The sequence below is a fragment of the Macrosteles quadrilineatus genome, unplaced genomic scaffold, assembly GCF_028750875.1.
Source record: "Macrosteles quadrilineatus isolate MER2022 unplaced genomic scaffold, UCM_ALF_1.0 Scaffold_8__2_contigs__length_117827958, whole genome shotgun sequence".
Taxonomy (NCBI): Eukaryota; Metazoa; Arthropoda; class Insecta; order Hemiptera; family Cicadellidae; genus Macrosteles; species Macrosteles quadrilineatus.
The window spans coordinates 114,302,385-114,322,061 of NW_026542601.1; the positions used below are offsets into that span (position 1 = coordinate 114,302,385).

General features: G+C 38.4%; 2 protein-coding genes across 2 annotated transcripts; both read left to right on the top strand.

The window, feature by feature from the left end:
• Nucleotides 1-10,862: 10,862 nt before the first annotated feature.
• Nucleotides 10,863-11,492, top strand: LOC129000673 (BUD13 homolog). Its single transcript, XM_054427635.1, has one exon. It carries the CDS (start codon nucleotides 10,863-10,865, stop codon nucleotides 11,490-11,492), a length of 630 nt encoding a protein of 209 aa, XP_054283610.1.
• Nucleotides 11,493-13,978: 2,486 nt separating this feature from the next.
• LOC128999932 (uncharacterized) lies at nucleotides 13,979-18,994 on the top strand. Its single transcript, XM_054426717.1, has 6 exons — nucleotides 13,979-14,042; nucleotides 15,460-15,667; nucleotides 16,035-16,154; nucleotides 16,543-16,625; nucleotides 18,103-18,245; nucleotides 18,806-18,994. Exons 1-6 carry the CDS (start codon nucleotides 13,986-13,988, stop codon nucleotides 18,915-18,917), a joined length of 723 nt encoding a protein of 240 aa, XP_054282692.1. The 5' UTR covers nucleotides 13,979-13,985; the 3' UTR covers nucleotides 18,918-18,994.
• The last annotated feature ends 683 nt before the right edge of the window (nucleotides 18,995-19,677 follow it).

A 19,677-nucleotide genomic window follows, 5' to 3' on the forward strand; every position in this document is an offset into this window, starting at 1 on the left:
AAGCTATAAGTAAGCCTGATGAGTAGGGATCAGATAAAAAGTTTTATATACAACGAGATATAGCAGATACAACATTCCTAATATTGTTAAGTCACATAAAGCTGTTTTGCATCACAATCCATATTTTTATTTTTTATATTTTTTTACTTATTCCATCCGATATTAGGCCTACCAATCAACATACAATCAGGACTAGTCACAGCTTTTAACTTCATACAACACTAATCGTCTTATGTGTTTACAATACAAACTTAACCGCTATGTGCACCCTGTCATCAAAATGATTGAGTCGTTAGCCAAAATCGCTCTATCCGCCATCTATTATATGTAAATGTAACTTGTATACTCTATGGTGACAGCGCGGCGGTGGCGCGGCGGTTGGCGCCAGGATGTACTACGCACGTGCTCTTGTTTCCAACTTGATGGATAGATAGCGTAGTGGGCGGCCACACCTAGCCTAGCGCCGGCCTGACAATACTCTACAGTCTCCACAATTCTGCATTTAGTACATTTCCCATATGGGCATCGTTCATCTGGATTGACTATGTGTGCGTAGAAGAAATAATCATTAGCAACAAAAATTAAATGATATGTTTGTAATGTGGGACAACGTTTGCTTTGTGGTCCTGAATTTGCCTGCGAATGCTGTGATGGAACCTCGGAAGAATGTCTCTAAGCTTCTGTAACTTCATATTATTAGTATATAAACAACACATAAAGTTATAAGTGATATAGTTGCACAGCACACACGTTTAATATCCTATCGCAAACTTCCTAAAGGGGTTTCTATAAATGTATGGATATCTCAGGTGTGGACGGTGTCAAAAGTATTTGTTATCAAAGAACAATTTATTTAATATCTAGATGCGGTCGAAAGTATAGAATTGGTTCAAACATAGTACCCTTTGACATTGAAAATTATTTAAATACTGTAGAATAATTCCCAATGATTGCATGCTCCTTATATTTATAAATCTTATGAAAAACCTCTGATTCCATTGAAATGCATCACATTATTTTGCCAATGATAAGTAATCAACAACTTACTCGGTATAGTGATAATTTTTCCACATACCACATTATCATTATCATCAATTGAAAGGGGACGCCACAGTCTGTGATAAAAATAGTATTCATATTAAATACGACTATGGTGTGATTCAAGGTAGCATCTTTGGGCCAGTCTTATTTTAACTTTTAAAATAATACCTCAATCCTCGAACTCACTGATAATCTCCAGGTAATGATTTCATTTTCACCAGAAATTCAACTTTAACCCAATAAACTTAAAACCAAAGCCCATTAAGTCATTAAAGAAGGGGTCATCAAGTGTTCAGCAAACTAAAGTTTCACCCAGATACCAACCAAACCGGAAGTGCCATGCACTGGCCTAGTGTAAACATTCACTTGGCGGATATCGACGTCTCACTTCGCTCGTAAGTTTCCGTTTGACCAGCGGCTACAAAAGAACAGCTTATTCTTCGACCGTAAATCCGCTAATCCATGATCTAGGCTGGAACAATACTTACGAGAGCCGGTAGCTGCGAGAAAGCTAGGGAATGGGAAGAATTGATTCGGCTGCGTGAGTCAGACCATGTTTATTGACATATTTCACTGAAGCAGTGAACAGTTCTGTTGTTCATGGTGTAACACCTGTTTTTGTTTATCCCATAAAGGTTCAAACATGAATGGGATTACCATATGACCAGGATTTTACTCCATGTTTCCTATTTATCGTTGTAATCCAATGATTCTGATCATTCACTTTTGTCGTGTTTGGCATTGTCACAATTCTTTTTTTCTCTTTGTACTTTAGCTAGGACCATTATTCAAACCCCAAAGATCAAAAACAGGTGGCTCCAATTTCGAGCCGTCAAAGGTTTACTGACGTTTCTCAGAATCTAACCGACAGCTTTTTTGATTGATAGGCGAGCGTTAGAACCAGTAGTCAACATATATTTCATATTGAATCCGAAGGTAAACCTTGCTTCAAAGACAGAGATATTGCCGATGCTGACGTCCGGAAAAACATCATAGCTAATAGTACAAATGGGTCATGAGGTACACCTTGCTACAGAGACAGAGACTAATGATGTCTGGAAAATCAACATTGCTTTACGAACAAATTGATCAAGAGGTGCACGTTGCTTCAAAGGGATAGAGATTCTTGATGTCAGGAAGAACAGTGTTGCTACAAGTAAAAATGGATCAAGAGGTACACCTTGCTTTAAAGACATAGAGATTGCTGACGTCCTGAAAACTGATGAAGAGGTACACCTTGATTTAGAGATTGTTTACGTAAAAAAAAACAACATTGCTAAAAGTAACAAATGGATCAAGAGGTACACCTTGCTACAAAGACAAAGATTGTTGATGTCCGAAAGTCCGAGCCAAGGTCCTCGACTCCGCTGCCGGACCTCACGACTACTACCGGACCGTGGCGGTCACACGAAATGCATGGTCGGCACCGGCAACAATTAGCCGATGAAAGAGACCGTCCAGTCAACAGTTTCAATTATTACTGCTCGTGCTGACATCGATACGATAAACTAGGAGCTCGATACGGTACAAGAACAGATAGTTCGCTGTCTATTGTATCAATCGGCATGTTGTAATTTTCTGGTGAAGTTTCGTCACTTCAAAATTCAGAAACTAGCGTTTAAGGTATCCTAAATGTTGTTCTTGGGTATTTGATACTGAGCTACTTTGGTTTTATTATCTAATACTCTCCGTGTGTTCTGTACAAATGAGTCCTTCGCACGCAACATTTTGTTGTGATGATATGCAGTTTTATTCATAAGCCTACCAACTGTCATCAGCAACAACTACTTTGAAGAAAAGACTTATGTCAATGCTATCGAAACAGGGGCTTTTATCCTCACATTGTTCTCATGGGAAATCCTTAATATATACATCGTCCAACGACTCTTTAAGCTTTCTAAAAATAAATGTTCAATAAACATTAATTATGCAGAATCGTTCACTACGGTGTTTTTATCAAACTTAATCCGCATGTCGTCAACAAAATGTCTACAATAGCTCCCAAACCTTTTTCGAATACGAACAATACTACGTTTATCTAGATTACACATATTATCCTGCACTCATAAAAATGAATTGAGTTATATAAGTAATTTTTTACCGATAAAGGGCTTTCTTCGCAAGTATTAGGCCTACTTAACATTTTGTTTTTCTTCTGAGGCAGTCTTCAAGGAGTGCCTTCTGGGGTTTAGGTTATTCCTGGTCAACAAATGATGCATTTAATATCCATCAGTGTGTGAATAATAGTAATGAAATAAATATAGGTGGAGTTCTGGGGTAAGACGCTAGCCTCGTGGTCAGTACGGACCCCGGTGCTGGAACGAAATGAATAATACTGGTACATTCACACAAATCTGTGGGTTTTGAGCCGAATCTCCCAATAAATCGTTTGATTTTCCGTACTCAATACAAAATGCCACTGTCGTAAACCCTAGTAAACATAACCAAAGCGTAGAAAACATGTAGTTACTTCACTAGTCTACTTCCCTACCACTCACACTCGGGAGCAACATTTTACCACAACGAAGTTTCCTCTTACCCCGTTTTGTCACCAATGTCCTTGGTCCTCGGTACCAGCGGCCGCCCAGAGAGTCCATTGTACGCCTTTCTACAAACGCACTCCCATTTGTTTTGGATCACCCGAAAACCATTAATATACATAAGCGCTTTTTGGGCCACTCCTCCTCTATTCTTCCTACAACGTAGGTCATAAAGTTTGTCGTGGCGCCGCTAGGTTCGCCTACTGTGGAGACAAACCTTGGTTTTAATTGTTACTGGAACATAAAGTCCACGCGTTGCCCATTGTGGTCCAACTGTGGTTGTTCTGTTCAAATGTAACGTGTGGGTTTTTTGTTACAGCAAAGAAAAATTTCTGGGATCATCAGACGTTCTTGAATTTTGGGGAGGTACACTACTCTGATACCCTTGTTTTTGAGGAATCAATTTTGATTTTCCAAAATTAAGTACTTTCCCGTATTCATTGTTTTTTGGAGGGGGTTGACCAGAGAAGGCATTTATATGTATCGCTACTGAGTAAATTGGTTTTACAGTAAATTTTAACTTATGTTTTGACGTTATTGATTTATTTTGATATAAAATAACCAATATATTAGAAAACTAGCAGAGTACCCGTCCTTCGTACGGGGTTGGAATGTGTATAAAATGTTTATTGCAGTTATACTCAAGCTTTGCGTTTGCAATAAGGGAGGACACAGTTTGATAAAATTTGCTTTTTTAAATTTACAGTATTCTATAGTATTACACATCTACCATAGCCATAATGTTCTACCACTTCACCTAAACAATAGAGAAAAATAAATTATCAAAAATTCGCAAAACATCACAAATTATTCGTGAAATGAAAAACATAAACATAACTGTAAACAATCCTACTTTGACAGTTCTCATTGCGAATCACAGTTTTTTGTTGCTGCTTAGTTCAAATTAGCTGTTTTCATAAATGCAAAAAAAATATAGTGCTGCACCCTGTTTGTTAAATCTTATAACTTTTTAATGCTTTTCCATATCATAGAACCAACTTTTTTAGTTGAAACAGCTGACTAAATTCTTTAATTCCCTTTAAATATGAATACTCATAAGGTTAACATGGGGAATTACAGAGCCACTGGGGCGGAGCCCGAAAGGATTTTTGAGATAAGAATATGCCTATATGTTAATCGGGAATGTAAGCTATCATCATGCCAAATTTCAGCCCAATCCGTCCAGTGGTTTATGCGTGATTGAACTTCAAACAAACAAACACACAAACTTTCACATTTATAATATCAGTAAGATATATGACTCGACATCCAAGTGTTAAATTTCAAGTTGACAATCGACAGGTGGGAAGTCTATCCAAAACCCCCTTCTTCCCAACAATGGATATGATGCATACAGTAGTATGAGCATGTTATAGGATGTAGTCCTAATTAAAAGGTCCAGTTGTAAGAAAGACCAACTGCAGTAGCTCTTTGGGGGCTTGAAACTGGATCCAGATATCCATGAAAATTAATTGGTCTTAATAAAAATAAACAGCTGATTTTAGTCACTGACAAAAAGCCTTCGCTCTGCATCCTTTTCAGTGTAAATACAGACCCTAAGTACGTCACTATAGTGAAGTGGAGAGCTTTCTTCACAAAATTACAATTCACGACTTGCAGATAGTAATATATTTACCAATTTACTTCATACTACGGAATTGAACCAACTACGAAACTCTTAACCCTTCCATTAATTCTCGTATTCAAATAGACTATTCATCTTCGTCCAAGTGAAAGCAAAACAGACGGAAGTAGTTGGTCGACCTATGCAGGATTTATTGCAAATAGCTGTGTTATCTTTGGCGGCCAATTTGTTGGCGCACGCGCAGTATGATCTTATCGCTCGATTTGGATTTATCGGTGTGCGTTATGCTCCACCCGCGACCGCGTCATGGACACCCGCTACCGGACAAGCCCTTGCGGATTTCGGAGTATACTGACTATCACATCGAATTGGATTGAAATTGCTTGCCCTGAGGATGGATTGCGGAACGCATCCGAAACATCGGCAAGTGTTTTAGCGAATTCAACTCTGGCTTTCAAATAATTCAACTAGGTACCCAGAGTCGGCCAGAGTACCTAGGAGCTGGGGGTCCCTCTGGTGGGGGCCTGGAGTAGAAGTAACTCGGAGAGTTATCTTTCTCTTCAGAGGACAAGGGTTCGACATTGAATTTTGACGTTGGAACAAAAGCATACGGATAGAAGCAGACATGAAGGAGTAAAGTACGGGTAGTTTTCAAGGTGATCTTAAAAAGATACCTCTGTACTTAACATCACAAACCATTCAAATACATCAAGTCTCGGTTCTTTTTCAGATAATTTTGCTCGATATGGCGAAAAAAACTGTACTAGTCTCTGCTAAAATATTATTGAAACACAAAGTCTACAGGGTCTTTCATAGTTTGCGTTTGCTTGCACTCATGTACAATGTTCCTTGCATCATAAATTATACTGCAAGAAGACTCTTGTAACTTAAGCTGTCAAAGTTGTATAGTTTTTTATGTATGTTCCGGATTTCAAGTAGTGGAGTAGGGTAAATTCGGGCTTAGGGTTTAACCACGTGAATATTGCCGGGTAGAGTCTACTAAAAAAATTGTCTTGTGATAATATAAAGTTTGTAATCTTGAAGGTGCAATGCAGTCTATTATTTGTTAGATTGGCTAATTTGGTAGATATTTTGTTAATATGAACTTATGTGTGCTATTTAATCTTTCAGCATGCCTTACCTACAACGTAGGACAACCGTTTATGAATTCAAAAAACGTGTATTACGACACCTCACCGTATATAAACCACGTTAACCTCGTAGAAACGCAATACATTACACGGAGACCATTGATTTACCGCGATAAAATCTACAGAATCCTACGCACGGGCAACTGGAAGTCTCCGGGATTAAATGTCAGGGACAATTAATTTTTAAACAATCCCCAAAGCTGCGGCAATAACTCCCCAGCTCGGCGGCGCGGAGTTCTGACAATATCAAGTGATTGTACAATTGTAGAGCGACCGGTAAGCGCACTGTACCACTGTGAATAACGTATAAATAACCAGATTAACCTCAGAGTGCAGACCGACCATATGTTAGATGGCGCCAACTCCTACACGCGCATGCTCGACCGCGATCCGTCACAGGGACACTGGGGCAGGACTCGGGGTGGACTTGGGAGAGGGTCAGTTTGGGATGCTGTAACTATGAAAACCTGCGAGAGTAGCAGTTAGGAGTTCTGTATCTTGGAGGACCTGGGAGAGGATCAGTTTGGGATGCTGTAACTAGGAAAACCTGTGAAGGTAGCAGTTAGGAGTTCTGTATCTTGGAGGACCTGGGAGAGGGTCAGTTTGGGATGCTGAAACTTAGCAGACGTGAGAGAGTATCAGTTAAGATTTTTGTTTCTTAGAAGACCTGGGAGAGGATCGGTTGGGAGTTCTGTATCTTAGAAGACTTGGGAGAGGGGCAGTTTGGGATGGTGTCTTCTGCAAGACCTGGGAGAGGATCAGTTAGGAGTTCTGTATCTTGGAAGGCCTGGGAGAGGGTCAGTTTGGGATGGTGTCTTCTGCAAGACCTGGGAGAGTATCAGTTAGGAGTTCTGTATCTTAGAAGACTTGGGAGAGGGTCAGTTTGGGGTGGTGTCTTCTGCAAGACCTGGGAGAGTATCAGTTAGGAGTTCTGTATCTTAGAAGACTTGGGAGAGGGTCAGTTTGGGATGGTGTCTTCTGCAAGACCTGGGAGAGGATCAGTTAGGAGTTCTGTATCTTGGAAGGCCTGGGAGAGGGTCAGTTTGGGATGGTGTCTTCTGCAAGACCTGGGAGAGGATCAGTTAGGAGTTCTGTATCTTGGAAGGCCTGGGAGAGGGTCAGTTTGGGATGGTGTCTTCTTCAAGACCTGGGAGAGTATCAGTTAGGAGTTCTGTATCTTAGAAGACTTGGGAGAGGGTCAGTTTGGGATGGTGTCTTCTGCAAGACCTGGGAGAGTATCAGTTAGGAGTTCTGTATCTTAGAAGACTTGGGAGAGGGTCAGTTTGGGATGGTGTCTTCTGCAAGACCTGGGAGAGGATCAGTTAGGAGTTCTGTATCTTGGAAGGCCTGGGAGAGGGTCAGTTTGGGATGGTGTCTTCTGCAAGACCTGGGAGAGTATCAGTTAGGAGTTCTGTATATTAGAAGACTTGGTAGAGGGTCAGTTTGGGGTGGTGTCTTCTGCAAGACCTGGGAGAGTATCAGTTAGGAGTTCTGTATCTTGGAAGGCCTGGGAGAGGGTCAGTTTGGGATGGTGTCTTCTGCAAGACCTGGGAGAGTATCAGTTAGGAGTTCTGTATCTTAGAAGACTTGGGAGAGGGTCAGTTTGGGGTGGTGTCTTCTGCAAGACCTGGGAGAGTATCAGTTAGGAGTTCTGTATCTTGGAAGGCCTGGGAGAGGGTCAGTTTGGGATGGTGTCTTCTGCAAGACCTGGGAGAGTATCAGTTAGGAGTTCTGTATCTTAGAAGACTTGGGAGAGGGTCAGTTTGGGATGGTGTCTTCTGCAAGACCTGGGAGAGGATCAGTTAGGAGTTCTGTATCTTGGAAGACTTGGGAGAGGGTCAGTTTGGGATGCTATAACTAGGAAAACCTGTGAGAGTATCAGTTAGGAGTTCTGTATCTTGGAAGACCTGGGAGAGGGTCAGTTTGGGATGCTGTAACTAGGAATACCTGTGAGAGTACAGTTAGGAGTTCTGTATCTTGGAAGACTTGAGAGAGGGTCAGTTAGGAGTTCTGTATCTTGGAAGACCTGTGAGAGGGTCCGTTTGGGGTGCTGTAACTAGGAAAACCTATGAGAGTAGCAGTTAGGAGTTCTGTATCTTGGAAGACCTGGAAGAGGGTCAGTTTGGGGTGCTGTAACTTAGAAGACCTGAGAGAGTATCAGTTAAGATTTTTGATTCTTAGAAGACCTGGGAGAGGATTGGTTGGGAGTTTTGAATCTTAGAAGACTTGGGAGAGGGTCTGTTTGGGATGGTGCCTTCTGCAAGACCTGGGAGAGTATCAGTTAGGAGTTCTGTATCTTGGAAGGCCTGTGAGAGGGTCAGTTAGGAGGTCTATGTCTTTGAAGACCTGGGAGAGGGTCAGTTAGGAGGTTTTTTGTTGGAAGACCTGAGAGAGTATCAGTTAAGAGTTTTGAATCTTACATGACTTGGGAGATGGTCAGTTAGGCGTTCTCTGTCTTGGAAGACCTTGGATAGGGTCAGTTAGGAGGTCTGTGTCTTGGAAGATCTGTGAGAGGGTCAGTTAGGAGGTATGTGTCTTGGAAGACCTGGGAAGGGACAGTTAGGAGGTCTGTGTCTTGGAAGACCTGGGATAGGGTCGGTTATGTGTTATGTCTCCTGTAAGACCCGGGAGGGGATCAGCTTGAGCAATATTACTTTAAACCTGGAATATCTTAACTTTGAGTCAGCGGTAAGAGTTGATTAGGAGTTCCTTTATTTGGAAGACTACATTACAACTGGGTGGATTTGAGTGGAGTCTAGCAACGATTGCCATTAGTTAACAAATGTACGTTAGAGTAAATTAAGTGCATTATGACTTAAAGGACTTGGGTGGGTCAATTAAAATTACTTAACTTTAGAAATTCAGGGGGTCAGTGAACAGATCAAAATGTTTTCAGGAGGGCCAATGAGATGCTCCGAAAGTTGAATGGCCTGGATGAGATCACTTAATTTTCTTAAGCAGAGCTGTAATCAGTAAGAGGTCCTTTGCTTGGAAGACCAAAGTAGTGGTCACTGATGAGAAAAGTTTATTTGCGACTCTTGTATGTCACAGAACTGACCGTGGACCAAGTTGCGTTCTGTGGTAAAGTTCTGAAACAGGTGGTTATTTCACTTAACATCTAATTTTCCCCTACTACTTGACACAAACATATTTTACCACATCAACAAAAACAACTTCTTCAGAATCACGAACTAGAAGTGCCCTTCCAACAGATAAACACCGTCCAAGCCACTTTGCGCCTCAATTTCTCCTTCCGGCTGCAAAGAAAGCAAAAGTGGAATTGGGAGGGTTGGACCGGCAATTCGGGGTCCAATAAAGTAGGAGGCAACCGATCACGGGCAGACACATTGTTTATACTGGCACGTTCAGAATCACTTTCACACCTGTCTATAATCATATGATCGCCACCCACCATTCTGACCTGGGGCGGGCATCTGTCTGTAATGGGGGACATCATGGGACGACCGGCGGCTAGATCTGGGTACCAGATTATAGATCTAGTTAGGCTAGGGCACAAGACCAACTTTTTTTATATTTCACACGTCAATTTTGACACATTTAAAATCAAAGTTGCCGATCACCAAATAATTTCGTGTTTTAAATTATGTTTTTATTTTGTCCAAGAAAACTATTTTGGTTGGATAAACAATTTGAAGTAAATAAAATTTGCGTATCGTCACATGAGATGAGTTCCGCATTGGCCTTCCAAACCAGCGTTCAGCGATCAAACTTAGGCGAATATGCGAAACGAGGCTTATTTGCGAAAATAAATTATCATTATAGATAGCAAATGAAACGACAATTCAAACTAACGGGACCTGCATATACGTCACCCTCGCTACACGCGTATCGTCAGTTATTTCAAAGACCATCAGTTGGGCTTAGGACACAGCTGGTCTCGGCTCCTGACGTCTTGACTCCATCATGTCGTGGTGGCCCTGGGCTTCAAGTCACAACGTGCACTTGACACGTCACGTACGGGTATGACGTCATTCTACTCCGTTACGTAATTCAATATGACCTGTTAAGCCTTCTGCACAAAAATACTAATGTGTAGCCCATGAGTATTTTGAATGGGTCCAACTCATACTTGGAAACCTAAATAATTATGCATTCATACTTTTGCCATGATGGAGTGTTATAGGTTTATCACTAATTTTACTGATTTAGATTATTTTGGTGACGTCGGATGGATCAGAATGAGTTGTTTTCATCGATACTACTTGAAGAACAATAACGCTTAAAACATGCTGTCTACTTAAATTGAAATTCGCAGTAATAACTTAGATTCAAAATATAGAAACTAGTTTCAGTAATACTAAGGTAATACCGTGAACTAAGACTTATGCACCACAACACGCTTTGTTAACCGTAAACAACTTACTAACCGTAGTCTGTAGTCAGTTCACACGAAGTGTCGGAGGTGGCCCTCCAGAGTGCAGAGCGAGAGAGAGTGGCTGTTATCAGATGGCGCGATCTCGGATCGTCACACTGTAATCATCCTCGTGACCATCTCTAGGAGGTGGAGTAATTGATTTGCGAGAGATGTGTCAAGCCCGCAGGCCCCTAGACTGTACAGGTCACCATGACACTCCTGGTGGGCCCCTTGACTGTACAGTTCACCTTGAAACTCCTGGTGGGCCCCTAGACTGTAAAGGTCACCATGACACTCCTGGTGGGCCCCTAGACTGTACAGTTCACCATGACACTCCTGATGGGCCCCTAGACGGTAAAGGTCACCATGACACTCCTGGTGGGCCCCTAGACTGTACAGTTCACCATGACACTCCTGGTGGGCCCCTTGACTGTACAGTTCACCTTGAAACTCCTGGTGGGCCCCTAGACTGTAAAGGTCACCATGACACTCCTGGTGGGCCCCTAGACTGTACAGTTCACCATGACACTCCTGATGGGCCCATAGACTGTAAAGGTCACCATGACATTCCTGGTGGGCCCCTAGACTGTACAGTTCACCATGACACTCCTGATGGGCCCATAGACTGTACAGGTCACCATGACACTCCTGGTGGGCCCCTAGACTGTACAGTTCACGATGACACTCCTGGTGGGCCCCTAGACTGTACAGGTCACCATGACACTCCTGGTGGGCCCCTAGACTGTATAGTTCACCATGAAACTCCTAGAGGGCCCCCTAGACTGTACAGGTCACCATGAAACTCCTGGTGGGCCCCTAGACTGTACAGGTCACCATGAAACTCCTGGTGGGCCCCCAGACTGTATAGTTCACCATGAAACTCCTAGAGGGCCCCTAGACTGTACAGGTCACCATGAAACTCCTGGTGGGCCCCTAGACTGTATAGTTCACCATGACACTCCTTGTGGGCCCCTAGACTGTACAGGTCAACCTACAACTTCTAATGGACCCCTAGTCAGTAAAGATCAACCCTACTAGTAGTCTGTAGATGTCAACCTCAAACCCCGGGAGGGTACCTAGACTGAACAGGTGACCCTAAAGCAAAAATCAATTTTAAATTTTGAATTTGTATAAATATCAGTGTAAAATAACTGTTTTTATATTTGATGTAGATTAACACTTTATGATGGTGCAATTTCTAGAAATATTTTTTTTGAAATGAAACACATACAGACATACATAAAAGTATAAGTTCCCAATATAATTATAATCACTAGAGATCGTCCAGTGATCGACAACTTGGCCAAAAATATGTAATGTACAGACTTCTCTATTTTCACCTCTCACTGTAAATAAAACATGTGATTGGGTTTTCTTCCATTTGATTTGATTTTCTGAAAATATTTACACACACGAGCTATCGGACAACAGGTGTATAATTCAAGTTCTTGAAAATGGGATTGCAAAAAGTAGATTGTTTCGGTATGTTAAAAAGTAACTAAAATAGATACAGTACTTTATTTGTTGATCTATGTGGCAATTGACATTTATATGACCTATATCTTAATCTACGCCAGAAAATTTTGTTGTTTACCAGTTTTTTTTTGACATTTTTCACATCGTAATTGACCGCCATATCGATTTAAGCTGCTAGAAAACGTCATCAATTAAACGTTTTGCAAAAATGACAAATTAAATTTTTTCATCTAATGGAAAAATTTGCCATATTTTACTTTTCAGTATCTAATTGTCATCAGTGAAAAATAAATGGATAGTGGAACGATGAAGCCTGTGAGAGTTTCGGTTCTTCCTGTACCTATAAGCAAGTAGCGCCTGCAATTCTCAAAACGTGATTCAGATACTGCACTCTGTAACTCTGTACAGCGGGTATTGCATCGAATGATACTAAGGAACTTCGAGCTTCGGCTTGTCAATAAATTTATGATAAAAATGTTTAGATTATGGTAAATTGTAATTGTGGTTGGTATCGGTTTACGAAAAATCCCCTCTAGTGGTGTTAAATATTTCAATAGCTTACCTGACAATATAAAAAATATAACTAATTTTCGTTCATTTAAAAAACGTTTGAAATTATTTCTCACCAACTATTCTTTTATAAATTAGAAGATTTTTTCAAAATTTCTGAAATTTGATTTTTTGGTAATAACAATATTAAACTTAAGACTGTTAATTATTGTGTTTTTTATAACTGACTCCATTCTGTACAAAATGTGCAATATGAAAGTTATTTTGATTGATTGATATAAAAATAAATATATGTATTATTTTCAATAAATACAAATAAATATACTCGTACATGGTGTTTATTTTTTTTATTTTTAACGCAAATTACAAGTACAGTAATTTACTGTTTAGTGTAAAATCATGCTCATAAGTTGGCAGTTCTAATTGCTTTAATTCATTACGATCAGCTGATATGCATTTCAACATTTTTGTCTACAAGGTTTAGTGTTATTGAGAATTGTGAATATGACTCCTCACGATGTTTTTGCAAGATCAACGTGTATCGTACAGTCAAAATCATTCGTTTCATACAAAGACAAAAATCAACTGTTCAGATGGGATTCCAGTACAGTACCTAATAAATCAACTACGGATAGTATAAACGTTGGTGAAATTAAAGTTAATGAAAGAATAAATTGTTGTAAACTCTTTTATTTTCTTACAAACACAACGCAACACAGAATTATAGTTTGTAAACAACTGCATATGTAAAATGTAAAAACATATGATGGTCCATCACTAATCCAGACTATAATAGATGAGTTGGGTTACAATATTCAACATTATAAATACATTACCCCTACTTATTTTTCCTTATGTTCATCATCAATCTTAAACATTGATTTTGTTTCAGAGAAAGAAAACATGTAGAGTCTTACTTAAAATAAATTAAGAATAACACACCGTGAAAACAACAAAGCTAAAATTCATACAAGCTAATCGGTAATGAAGTAGAGAAAGCAGGGTCGCCAATTTATGAGCTTATTTTGTATCTAAATAGTGACTCTATGTAGCCACTTTAAATTTGGGTTGTGTAAAACAAACACTATTTTTAACATGTGCTGTTAATTAGAGTTACCACTTAATGTGGAGGATATAAGTTAAAAAAGATAAATATTGGTATTTTGGAGCAACGACCCTATTTCATATGTCAAAATTCAAAGGTAAATAGGGTTAAAAGGCAAGGTAGGCAAGGTTATAAATCCAAATCAGCTGATACATGCCACCCCCTTGGTCTTAGCCTAACTAGATTATACCAGTATGTAGCAATGTCCCGTACTGTTAGGGCTGTACTGCTGTTACTGCTGTCTACTTATGGCCAATGTGTGAGTATGAATATAATGTTTGATGTTTCAAAGCCCTGCCGCTTTCACATACAATTAATAATAAAATATCTATTTAGGGAGCCATGGTGAAAAAATGTTATATCCTTTTACTGTACAATTGTTGAACGAACAACGATTCACTAACACCTGCATTCATTAGATTTAAAATTAGTAACATTAATTGTTTAAGGTTTCTAAATTTTCTACAGAGTTAAATGACAAGCAATTCTTAATCATTTTGGCATTTTGTGAACCGATCGAGTGTGCGTGTAAGTCCAGATTTGATAAACTTTTAAACAATGAGCTGTATACCTAATTGACTTCGGGGGGCGAGCTGGTGTAGTGGTTAGAGCGCAGGACTTCAGTCCCTGAGGTCCCGGGTTCGATCCCCGTCAAGTCACCAATGGATTTTATCTAAGTGATAATGCCGCAACCCCTAGATCTAGCCTGAAGTAATGTGAAAAACAATCCCAGGCTCGTGCCTAGCGTCCTAGGACAAAAGAAAAAAAAAACCTAAACCTAATTGACTTCTGGATGATGAAATTTAATTGGATAGAAAATAAGCAGCATAAGGAATGAACAGTTTTGATAGCACAATGCTCTAGGTAAATAAATATAATTTGTATTTGTGGTTTTCGTGGAGGAGTTTTCTAAAGTTGAGAGTAAACACAATCAAATTAACTTTCATACATTCAAGCCAGTTAAAACTAAATTATGAACGTCGTTATTTTAATTTGCACAATTAGTCCATTAGGTACGTATTTAATCAAAAGTACCTGGAGTAACACACCCTACATTTTTGGTGTGCATGTAAGTTAGATTATTTGCTATTTCAATCAAATTAAAAAACTGCCAGATACTTCTTATTTAAAAACATAAAATATATAAAAATAAGTACAATTGGCATACCCAGCACCTTATTTAACTTGTATGTATATATTAATAGGCAAGCATGTTTCTTTAAAACCTTTTTTCTCAGCTCGTGTGCATTGCAGGGAAAATCTATGCATACTGTTAGAAAGATATTTTCCTGTAGATGTGCAGAACCCCTTTATAAATTTAAATGGGCTCAAAAATAAGCACAAAAAATGAATTTGAAATTTCAAAAAATTAACATGGGTCTTATGGGTTGCCATGATGGTGACGAAATAACAAAGAAATATAAACGGAAAATCAAAACAGATTGAAGAAATTCCAATCACATGTTTTATTTACAGCATGGGGTGAATATAGAGGTCTGTACATTACATAATTTTGGTCGGGTTTTCGACCACTGGACGACCTCTAGTTTTATTACAACTGGCTACATCAGCATCATCAGCCCCATTGATGATATATCGCTACTTCTAAATCAATGACATTACTTAACCCCTCTAACCAAACATCTAACCATATGTAGTTTTAAATCAATTTCCAGACGGAGAAGTACAAGGTGACGGATCTGGTGTATTTCGACGTCAGCATCGGAGGCCATGTGGAGGGTAGAATAGTTGTTGCGCTTTTTGGAGAAGTTGTACCAAAAACCGTCAAAAACTTCAAAGCCCTTGCTTCAGATGGAGTCAAAGGGCGGAAGTATGGGAACAACACCCCATTTCATAGAGTCATCAGGAACTTCATGGTTCAAGGTATGGTAATTATTCCCTTTATAACGTGTTCAGATAATTAAAGCATCAAAAACTCGCTAATCAACAGCCTTGTTAGACGGCAGTTGGGGCTGCTAAAAAAATAAAAACGAAGAAGAAGGCATTTTTACTCAATTTTTTAGGCTTGAATTTTACCCTAAGTATTTGTATTTTACGTTACGTCTCCAGATTGTCCTGAAATGCTTTGCTGTTATTAAATTCAAAATTGTTCCTGGGGACGATTTCATACTCCCAGCCCAAAGGTTATGGCTGTATCACTCCATTAAATTATTTGAAAGTAGCCTCCATTTTCAACTGGCAGGATGCACCTCTGGTGAGACAAAAGTATTTGATTGATTTTGTTTTTCAGGTGGTGACGTAGTGTCGGGAGATGGTCTTGGGATTGTGAGTATTTTTGGAAAACACTTCAAAGATGAAAACTTTGTCGTGAAACATACAGCCGCAGGCTTTGTAAGCATGGCTAATTCAGGTGAGCTAATTTCAGGAATTAATTTCAGGTAATTCAGGTTCATATTAATTAAATTGATCAATACTATCTTGATATCATTTATATAGATGTGAATCAGAAAAAAAATTCTTTATTAGTTTCTCCTTAATCTCGCACAAGGGTTTTTGCAACAATCTAAATACTTAATAAAATGGTAGTAGAGGTTTCATCTCGATAGTGTTAGAATACAGAAATACAGTAGATCCTGGTTTCAGCAAACCTGCATACTGAACAAATTTTCATTTTCTTGAGCCAACTCCAAATGTCTGTTTTAAAGTACTGTAATGTGCCTACCACGTTTGGTCGTTTGTTTAGTTTATCTGCTTCTACATTTCTTATATATTCTATTTTATACTCTATTTGTACACAGGTCCAAACTCAAATGGCTGCCAGTTTTTCATAATCACTCAACCAACACCCTGGCTGGATGGCAAGCATGTAGTGTTCGGAAGGGTAAGGAAATTTATCATAATTTAAAAACCATTTTCAATACCCAACAATTCACAGTTAACTCCATCCAAACACATTCAAAACATACCAAATACTGAAGAGCAGATACATGGGTAACAGCTGTTTGTTTAATATCAATTAAAACTAGTAGGTGGAAGATATTTTGGGAGCTAACTTACAAATGTAAACAATGGAACAATTTGTGTGTGTGAATTAGTTAGTAGCTTCAAGAGTGATGGAATATGACCAAAAAATAGTTCATAGCACCTGCATAAAAGTCAAAAACCAGATAATTTAACGGTATGACGTACTTTGACTCCATGGCAGAGATGTGGTAGATTTGCTGGACATGTACCATACACGAGCCAAAGCTTGTAAGAAAAAAAGAATACATATGATTTTAAACATGCAAACCTCTTAAACCTCCTATATCTCCATCAAACCTTTGCTTTTCCCTTTTCTTCATACAACTTTGCCTCCATTTTTGAAACGTGTATCAAAAAGAGAGTCTTCAGACTATTAATCACACGTTTTAAAGACAATAAACCTTTTATACACAAAAATTTTGAAATTTTCCATCAATTTGAAAGATTTCTGAATCTTCCAAATCTCATATATTTTAATTAAATGCGGAAGGAATTTGTTTGAATTAGGATTGTAAATAACTTACTGAGTTACGCCTTAAAATTATTAAATCAGAACTGCTAACAATTTGTTAAGTAATGGAAGATTACCATTAATGAATTGGTAAGTGGCATTTTTTGTTTAAATGTGGTTCAGCAAAAATGAAACAAATACATTCTTGTTACAATGCTGGCTTGCACTTGTAAGGGTTTACACATTATTGATTGAAGATTACCTAACTCTCAGAGTAAGTAAATAAACAGGTTTCATCATTCCTTGTTAGAAATCAACTACTGTATGTTACATTTAATTTTTGTGTATTATAACATGCATAATATGAAACTTTTTTTATTGTTTCGCATATAGGCCTATGTAAATATTTAAAAAAAAATGAGATGAAGACAAGGATTTTTTTACTCAAACCATTTAAGAAATAGTATCCTTACGGGACCATTAGTACTTGCACAGCACAATGAGCCTCATTAAAATATGTATCATTTATTAAGTTGTACTATAATCAGTATTAACCAAAAACATGGTCAGTAAACAAAGGAGAAGACAGAAAAACCTATCTTTATACTTAACGGTATCAAAAAAGGGATTTAAAACTTCAACTAGGGGACTATATTTTTTTTTATCAAAAGTAAAATATACTTAGTTAAACAGTTCTTTAAAACAAGGTAACTAAAAAGTCAGGACGGCGCTAAAAACTTCCTCTAATTGCATTGCTAAAACTGATACTGGAAATTTACTTAGTGTTCATGTTTGCTTCTGTGGGTGTACCTTCCATATTTATTGCTATAGTTCACACCTACTTTATTGAGAATTTCATTTTCTTCTTGGATATTTTTTTTAGGTAACGGAAGGAATGGATATCATACATAAAATAGAGGGATTGAAAACATACGAAGATGATCGTCCGGTGAAAAACGTCTACATTGTAGAAAGTGGTCTTCTTCCACTGCCAGAGCCGTTCTACGTCTACGATGACGCCAATGAGTAAATATTTTTTTCCTAGTTCCTAGAGCGAATTATATTTTAAGTAATTTTGTTTTCCAAATTCAAATAGTGGAATTTCAAGAACGCTACCCTAATCGTTTTAAACCACTTTAGTGTAACCATTAACTTGGCATGTTAAAGTGGACATTCCACCTTCATAGACTGGCTGTGGTAAATTTTGTTTACAAAAAAATGTAAATGAATAAGCCACTCACAGAGTGCACTACAGTCTACAACTGGATTTACTTCTTTAGGTTTTGTTACGGAAATGGTATATGTGACATAAAAGCCGCTATAGCTTACAACGTACAAATCGTTTGACGAATTTTGGCAAAACATTTGGCGTATTTAACAGAAATTAGTAATTTACATCAGCACATTCTGTTGGTGCTCAATTCAACTTAAGTTCATTTTTATTAATAAGTTAGTGACCAATTTAACACAGGAATGAAATTTCTAGTTCTATCAATTTCAATAGTCAATGGTATAGTGTTAAACTAGGTTATTCAGTTTTATCAAAAATCCTGATGTTTTTAAGGTTTAATCAATTTATTTTTCAGTTTGATGGCTTGGGCTAAAGCGTCCATTTTCCCACTTGGCATGTCATTCACAATTCTCGGAATTTTCCACTGGTTCTTCAAGAAACTTGATGTAGCAGCTGAAGGTGTGTGATTTTTAAGTAAAGATTTCCGGGTTGCTAAACGTATAATTCATGTAAACATTTTCTACTTTCTTTTAAATTAAATTGGTTCAAAGTAACAAAATATTTTTATTTATACACCTTTGATTTTTTCATAAAACTTCAAATAGCAGAAAAAAATAACTTTTTACCATAAAAAGGGTGATCCTAAGTGGAGGGGACGAGTTAGTTCAAATCTGACTACTGGGTTCCCTACTTCCCTCACGACTATTCCAATCAATTGATCCACTTCTATGCAATAGTCAAGTGTCTTGTCTTGTGTTAGATGCCACTAAGGATAAAAGGAAAAGTCTACGCCCCCATTGAGTATGTTCTGTTGAGATAAGCCGCACCTCAATTCAAAACTGCAAGCAAAGTTCCTGCAACTTTTGTCACTATTTCATCACACACTGAATAGTGACCTACCTATGGGCAACCTCCCCTTAAAAATTTAGCTGATCTTCTCCGAAAACCTTGAACCAATTTTTTTCACCCATACAAAACTGTCAGCTGGTAATGAATTTCATTAGACTTTTACAGAAATTCAACCGTAGGGTTCAATTCACATTTTAAAAGAGGGTTGATTTCCTCTTCAATCATTCAAATCTACAACTGTACTGGATTTTGTAGGAAGTGGGGATGTAGATAGGTTTCCAATTAACAACTCACACTAAATGGAAAACAATATAGGCTGTGAGATTGGTTCAAGGGAAGGCCCTAGCCAAGGATTTTGAATTTTAGAATAAGGAGGAT